The sequence below is a fragment of the Agrilus planipennis genome, unplaced genomic scaffold (genome assembly GCF_000699045.2).
Source record: "Agrilus planipennis isolate EAB-ADULT unplaced genomic scaffold, Apla_2.0 scaffold27, whole genome shotgun sequence".
NCBI lineage: Eukaryota > Metazoa > Arthropoda > Insecta > Coleoptera > Buprestidae > Agrilus > Agrilus planipennis.
The window spans coordinates 488,618-497,120 of NW_020439094.1; the positions used below are offsets into that span (position 1 = coordinate 488,618).

Here is an 8,503-nt window from a genome sequence, read left to right on the forward strand (position 1 = left end):
AGTAATCGAAGCTGTAAATGGTTATTTTGAGGAGCTTGACGAATCAGTCTATAGAGATGGCATTAATAGACTGGAACACCGCTATGAGAAATGTATCAGCCTTGGAGGAGATTATGTTGAGAAATAAAAAAAAAAAATTTTTAAAAACCTTGTTTTTCTTGGTCAGGCCGGAAACTTATCAATCCACCCTCGTATGTTCCATTTAAACATTGCAACTGCTATTCACCACTCATCACCCCCCAACAGAGATTGAATGTTTTAACCAGTTTGAAGTAAATCGGACCGAAAACAAACATGCAACCTTTGCAAACCCCTTTCAGCTTCCTAAAGAGGTAGATTTTTGTAAAATGTTAAAATAGGTATGTAGGTATATCACTAATTTTATACGAAAAAGCATTAGAGTCAAGTTTCTGGTAAATCTAACTGAAAATAAAACACCATACTTAACCGTAGACCATTAACCATTACGTTTAGCTGTCAGTTGCGTTTTCTTATACCATTTTTAACAAATGAACGGTTAGACTGATGTTTTGACTCATAAATTTTTCGTTTCGCTGTCATTTGCGTTTTGTCATTCCATGCCAGTTGCGTTTTCTTATACCACGTTTTTTTTTTCACGGGAACGGGATAAAAAGTATCATATGTCCTTCTCCTGGTTGTAAGTTACCTCCCCACTAATTTTTAGTCAAATCGGTTCAGCCGTTCTTGTGTTATAAATAGTGTAACTACGACGACATTCTTTTATATATATGCATAGATATAATTAATAAAACCCGACTCCTGTCCATTACCCCAGATCTCCCCGATGATTTCATCGACCACCTTAATTCCCTACCCAACTCCATCAGATAACCACAAAACCAACCCAACTAAACACAAACACACACACAAGTAACACACACAAAAAATCATAAATCAGATAACAAAACTACACGGCAGGGTGTCTTTTGAAGATTTCCCCTCTTTCCCGAAAACAAAAAAAAAATTAATTGAATAACTCTCTCGTATAATATTGTCTAAATCAAGTACAATCTGTTATTTTTTAGCGTGTCGCTTTGTTTAAAATGCAGTTATTGATTAGGATCAATTTCAATTAATTTTGTAGTCACAATGCACTGATGTAGATAAAAGACAGGTAGACAATACGATAATAATTTATTTATGGGTATAAGTAATGGTGTTTATCGTATGCAGTTATTGCATGTAGTGCACGCATTACGTGTATTTTACACCGTTACTAAAATAAAGCTATTTTGACGTGTAGCCAAGTTTTGACCTATTTTCATTTAATGGTTGGAGGGTGCTGGCGTACAGTTTCATAAGTGAGCGGTGAATCAAGTTTGTTTATTTCTAGTTCAATGCTGCATGGCAACCAATATCTAGAATCTTAAATTTTCATAATATAATCATGCATGTGAGTAATTTTGTCAATTTTAAATTTATAGTTATACCTAAGCTCTTTATTTTCTAATTTTACTTTTAATGGATTATCAATATCGTTATTTTTTGCTATACGAGGAAAATCGCGGGTGAAAATCTGCCTTAAACGGGATATCGATAACTGAATACCTTATTAAAGTGGTTTGTCTTGTATTGACGTAAAAAGTAGTCCCTGAAGGGAACACTGTTATTGTATTTAGAAATTATTTTAATACTGACACCTTTGTTTACCGAAAGAAAGTCAATTTTGCAAAAAGATATTGTACAAACAATTTATTAACGTAGGTCAATCTACAAGCATATGTTTAAGCTGTTTTGTCATATTTAACGTAAAATAAATAAATATAAATATGTGTTTTAAAAGGAATGTTGGAATGTTTAATGTAATTAAAAGTAATTTAGACAAGCATGCTAAAATTCACAATGTTCATCAATTAATCAATACTAGGATTTTAATTTCGATGTTGTTGAGAAGAGCCGCTGGATGGCGTCATGTGATTAGTGCCAGTCATATTTTACATAAATTAAAATAATATAATCAAATGAGATAACAAAAGCTATATTTACCTTTATCATAATATATTACCGTATAATTTATTCGAATCAAACCGTATGTTGATTTTATTATCGACGAACATTATTTATTACCAATTGTTCATAAAATACGTACTTGGTATTGCACATAGTGAAGACTTCGTCTTCGGGGTGTTAACTGACATGTTATTTTAAAAGCGTTTCAATTCTGTACTAACATCCCACCTAGCACACTTCTCTGTTTTAAATCCAGACAGTGTTTTAGGTATTTTAAAAGTTCCAGAAATGCTGTTCACTCTTACGATTACTCTAAGTAATACAATTTAGTTAACAAGAACAACAACATTGCTGTATTACTAGGTCATATCTAAGAATGTTCTTAAAGCAAAATTATAAATCAATTTTATAATGGTTGAAGTTTTTTCTCGTAGAACGTTTATCAGAGAGCAAAGTTGTCCTGTAAGTTTTTTTGTTTTATAGTTGCCTACCCGAGTAGCAAATAAGTACGGCTAACCGGATTATATATAAGGGCCGGATAAGGCAATATTAAGGCTAACCGTTTTAAGGCGTTTTCTATTGGGCCTGATCCGGCATATATGAAAATTTCCATATTATGCATTTTATTTTCAGGTCCGGATATTCATTGCCTTTGGCAACCCGTTTTACGATTTCCCTTCCTTTTAAAAAATGGGCCTAATTTCATCAACCGGAATTAATGCATAATATGAAAAACAATAGTTTTCTGATCCGGGCCTAATATTATAATTTTTATTTTAACCATATTCAATGTTTTTATATTTTAAGTATGTATTTACATATTTCTAAAATAATTTTCTGTATTAAATTAACAAACATTGTTAAAAAAGTAATGATAATTTTCTATCTATTTAAAAAAATATTTTACCATTTTTACTGGTTAAAATATTTATAAATGTAAAAAAAATATGCATGTAGTTTATGTGATAATTCTTTGAAAAGGATTGTTGTTAAAATAAAAACTACAGTATATGTCAGTGGCTAATTTGGGTCACTTGTAAAACATATGTTAGATATCTAACATATTACGCGCTGAGGTTTATGTATACATAAACCTATAGTTAATATATATACAGTTAATATTGACGACTTGTGTTGCTCGAGGAGTCATCCCTCTTTTCTCACATACCTATTCAATCCGTTAAATATTTCTTTTAACTTAACGCAGTACAGCTATCGTTTTTAAAAGGATCACATATTCTTTTCTAATTATTGCTCCGTGTAAATAATTAAATCGAGATTTATATTTTCCCATCAAGTATTATTGTAATCAATATATAATATATATTTTTCACTGATGGACAAAACCTGTAAACGTAATCCCGGCTGGATCTACAATCTTATTAGGTTCTAATTTTATTTCATTTAATGGGCCTAAATTTAATTTTATGTATGGACCTGATTACGATTTCTGTTCCGGGCCAGAGATTATTACTTAATACGGCCCATATCTGCCAAGGCGTTACATTTTAGATATGGGCCGTATCAGGTGTTTTTAGATATGGCTGTACTTCAAAATCTGGCGTACAAGTTTGGGCCATATTTCACCCATACTCTAAATGCTACTCGGGTAATAGCTGCCTTCTGTAGCTCTTTTAAATGTATTATAAATATTATTTGAATTGTTTTATAAATTATGCAGTAAAATTCTGGAATAATAGTGTGATCTGCAACTTTTATACTACATATTTATAAAAACATTATTGAAGCTTCATTTGCAATACTTAAGAAGTATTTATAAGTGAAATTACCTTTCTATAAATTCATTGCAACAGTTACAAAACTCCGATTTACAAATATAAATATATAATCTACCGCCTGCATGAAATCCTACAAATGGCGCGGTAAACGCCATCTGTAGTACAATGCTACATTTAGTGGAATTTATTATGCTCAACAAAGTCCATTTAAATAGATGGATATCTACTTGCTGAACTGAACCCACGGCGTAGCTCACCATTACGTGATAGGCACGTTATCAAAATTGAGCAAAGAAATTCGAAGTGGTTAGTATTCGACGCGCTGATGAGATCCAACAAAATCGAAATCGCGATCCGCGTTTGGCAGTTTTGACAGAATACTGACCACTTCGAATTTCTTTGTTCAATAATCAGTGATAAACTTATCGGATATTTGAACTACAAAAAAGGAGTTGGTAATCGAAGTCCTGTCGAATGTCAACAAATGGGCAATGTTTGTTCCAATGGTAGATTGTTATTAACCGTCATTTGTTTAATTGTTGCTATTAAAATAGGAAATAATTTTATTGATCTGTGCTAGAGGTATCTGTTAATAAAGTTATGCCGTAGGATTTCAATTTATCCATCGCGATATTAAGTGCCAGCATATTTGCTGCAATAGCCTGAGATTTTTTTTTTATAAGCACATCTTTATTTTTGTTCAAAGCATGCTCGAGTTAAATTAGAATCAGTCATTTAAGCGAAAACAGATTTTTTGAAAGTTGGAAAATCGGTTCTTTTTAAAAAAAGAAAGCATTGACAAGATTTATGGTAGGTATCAGCATTTTCTGAAAGCCTTTGCTTTTCCAATCGAAAACGGATCAGAATCGGTTCAGTAGCTTATACTGTAGAAACTCCTTTATTTGTAGTTGCCCAAAGATAAACATCGTCTGATTTTAAGATAACAATGAGTTCTTATGCACATTTGAGACATTATCATTATTTTACGTTATCATATTTCAGATAACATATTCGATGTGTCATTAAAAGAATAAGTCTCATTGAAGGTTTAGTACAATTTTTGATTTTTCCTTGTGCAGATCTATGACAAAATATGGTTTGCAAACGAATAAGTCCTTACTTCCTGCTCCTTTTCATCTATTTGATGAAAGTTGCTGCAGGACTTATGGAAACTCCTGTTATTGGAATTTTGTCTCAGGAGACGTATTCTGTCAGGGATTATTTAAATGAGGGATACGATAGTTTTATTGCTGCATCTTATGTAAAATTTGTAGAGAGCGCCGGTGGAAGGGTCATACCCATTTGGTAAGTTCTGTTATTCATAGTTTTGTTTAGTCCAGAAAAAACAAATGAGGTATTTCAACCGATTCAAACTATCCTAATTAACATGCTGAACCTAAATCGTGTGTTGGTCAGTTGTACCACCCAAATATTTAGTAGGTACTTTTTGTTCTTATTAGCGTATATCATTGAGGAGGTATAACTCCATATTTGTTGGTAACATTGGCGATAGTTATGAAAATAGTGTTAGCTGTCAATTTGTTAGTCTTTGTTGCTGTTGTCGCACCCCCGCCGGGAATCGAACCCCGGACCTTTGGCGTAATGCGCCAATACTCTGATCACTAAGCTACGAGAGATATTAACAGTAACAACAAACCTTACTTATTAGGTCACAGATCTGTCGAACTACTGTTCCCGGGTGCGGTTCCCGGTGAGGGTGTGACAACAGCAACAATTTTCCCTCATTAACCTGAGGTAGTTTGTAGTGGGTGAAAGATTGAAAAAATGAATTTTCACATTAATATTTGATATTAAATGTCAAAGTGTTTCATAATTTGTTAGTCAGCAAGTGTTATTAAACAACGTTCACTCCTCTTGATACATTCTCAATCACATCCGCGTGATACATCATTTGCTGAATTAACTATATCATTTATGAATATGATAAAACGAAGCGGTCCCAATATTGTACCTTGTGGTACCCCTGGAGCTAAATCTCAGATCTATCGTTTAGATAGCTTCCAATAAGAACTAATGCTGAGGTATTTTTTGATTATTTAATAATAGCTAGAATCTCTTTTGAACTACATTTGTCACTCTCGTGCGAATCTTTATTAATATGCAAAATATTATTTCTAGATGTATCAAAAGATTTTATTTTTTTTGCAAGTTTTTCACCAACACTACAAAAATACTTGTTGAAATATCCAGCCTTGTTACGATCGTTATCAATTACAAAGTTCCTATCTTCAATACTACTAAATTTGCTCCTAGTCTTACTATATGTTCGGTCTTTGTTGATTGTATATAGTTATTGTGTATAGTCATTGTACATATTTTTGTAATATTAAGAAGTCGTGCTGTAAGTTAAGTTTTATATTTATATTAGTTTACGATAGGTGTTAGTTTGTACAAATTTTTATTATCACTTTGAAGATATTTATTCATAGGCACGTCTGGGAGTCTCTTTGAACTGGATAACAACAAACAGGGATGGTTCGCAAATGTACAATTACCTACTTTCCTAAACCTTGTCGGCATCTTCTAATTCAAATTCAATATTTTTCAGAACCGAATGGGCGTTACCATCTCTGTTTGTCGAAGGGCGTACCTACCCCTCTATGTATATATTAATTGTACCAATTCATAAAAGAGGACAAGTATTTCAACCTTGGTACCAAGAACTCGTAACGTGACATTTCAGTGACCATTTTTGCAACTTGTATTTTTTCTGTACTTGTTTTAATTAAAACATAGCTCACGGTGTTGATGTGTTTATTTTGAAACACCATCACCGAAACACTATATTTGCCAAGTTTATCGTTAACATACTTCCACAACTCTTTTGAATTACTCCCTAATTTCTTAACACTATCCTGCTGCAATTTAAATGTTGTTCATTTTATTAAATTTTTTAATTTATTGGAGTAATCCTGAAACTGTTTTTTTACTTATTGTTAGTAGTACATTCGTCATTTCACTTTGAAACGAAACTCGCATAGGGGTAGATAAAATACAAGAATCGGTGAATGAAGTCCTGCAGAAAAACTCTCTAAGATCGGCTGTCAAAACCTTTAATATAGTCAAATTGCATTTGCAAAAGTTGGTCGTAAAAGCTATATTGTCTGAATATACGTCTTTTGTGTACAAACCGAACATTGGCAATAAACAATTTTTTAGCGCAGATGTAGGACGTTCCCTGGCAGATTATTTGAAGAATTCTGGAAAAGTATGCTAAACTACACTGCAGTCATTACCCACAACACTTTTATGTGACAGTCAAAGCTCAATATAAAGCTGTTATGAATAACTGGATGACTTCGAACCACGGCAAAATTGTAATGATTTAGAATCTGATTCAATTCTCGAAATATATTTATTATGCTGCTTTTAATATGAACAATATATCTAGTTTCAAAAATACTGGAATATGACCTTTTAACAAAAATATTTCACTGATAATATTGTATATACTAGCAGCGAAACCCGACGTTGCTCGGGTTAAAATACATCGCATGTTTAATGGTATATAAATTATTTAAGGGTCCACTTTTTAAAGTAGATAATATAGATTTCTATCTTAGATACCACCCTGTACCTTTATAAAATTTCTTAATAATAGTTGATCGTTCTAGAATATTGTAGAATATTTGGAGAAAATCTAGAAAATTCTAGAAATCTTTGATAATTAATTGCGGACATTTGGAACCTTCCAGATATTTCTAGAACTTACTGGAACATTGCATATCGATTTTAACAGTTGCACACAATTTGGAACTTTCTAGATCATTCCAGAAATTTCTAGAACATTCTAGATCGATTGTAACAGTTGCATACATTCCGGAGTTTTCTGGATCATTTCAGAAATTTTTAGAACTTTCCAAAAGGTCTCATATGTTAGAAAAGGACAGATATTTATTTTTTCACATTTTCGCCATCCACGTCCACCCACCGTGACCAAACTCCCTTACTTTATATACTATATTGAGATGTAAGCTATCCTATCTTTCAAGTTGGATCAAACTGCACACGGTGTACAAATTTGATTAAAATCGGTGAAGTAGTTTAGGAGTCCATCGCGAAAAAACAACGTGACACGTAATTTATATATATTAAGATATATTAAGGTAAGTGCAGATAATGAATTGATTGCAGACGTCGAAGAGCAGCAAATATTTCGAATTGCTAGTGAACTACAGACTGGATCTCTGTTTAACTTATGAAAAAAAATATCTACTAGTAAAGTTTCATCGATATCGGTTTCGAACATTAGGCGTACAGAAAGACAAACAGACAGACAGACAGACGAAAATGTTTCTAACGATTGTTTATGTCTTAATCGACTACAAATAACCGTATAAGCTAGAAAAGGCCATCATGTTTTTATGACAGATAGAAACTTTAATTTTACTTACGTGTATGCTGGATGTATAGATTGTATAGATTACTGTGCACAAAAAAACCTATGTGACGTCTGTATAGATAAATTACTAGATTAGATTAGATAAGATAATCGAGTGTTTTATTTATCAATTTATCTATTTACAGTTTGTAACATAGTTATAATAATTTAAATTATAACAAATATATAAAACGCATCTGCAGTTTCACAGCCTACTACAAGATCTGCATTACATAACAGGTCAATTGAAAAGTCCCCGGCCTAAAATAGTAAAACACATTTTTTTTGCAAAATTCGTTTTTTTTATTCAACATAATTCCCTTCAAGGGTGATACACTGATTATAGCGATCCTCCAACTTTTCGATACCATTTTTGTAGTACGATTTGTCC

General features: G+C 32.3%; 1 protein-coding gene across 1 annotated transcript in view; it reads left to right on the forward strand.

Annotated features, from left to right (window-relative positions):
* Positions 1-1,142: 1,142 nt before the first annotated feature.
* The window catches only part of LOC108735377 (gamma-glutamyl hydrolase-like), a 21,563-nt gene continuing 14,202 nt past the window's right edge, over positions 1,143-8,503 (forward strand). Inside the window, exons 1-2 of the mRNA XM_018467314.2 lie at positions 1,143-1,414; positions 4,790-5,015. Coding sequence (XP_018322816.1) covers positions 4,804-5,015 — 212 coding nt within the window. The 5' untranslated portion in view covers positions 1,143-1,414; positions 4,790-4,803. The remainder of the gene's footprint in view (positions 1,415-4,789; positions 5,016-8,503) is intronic.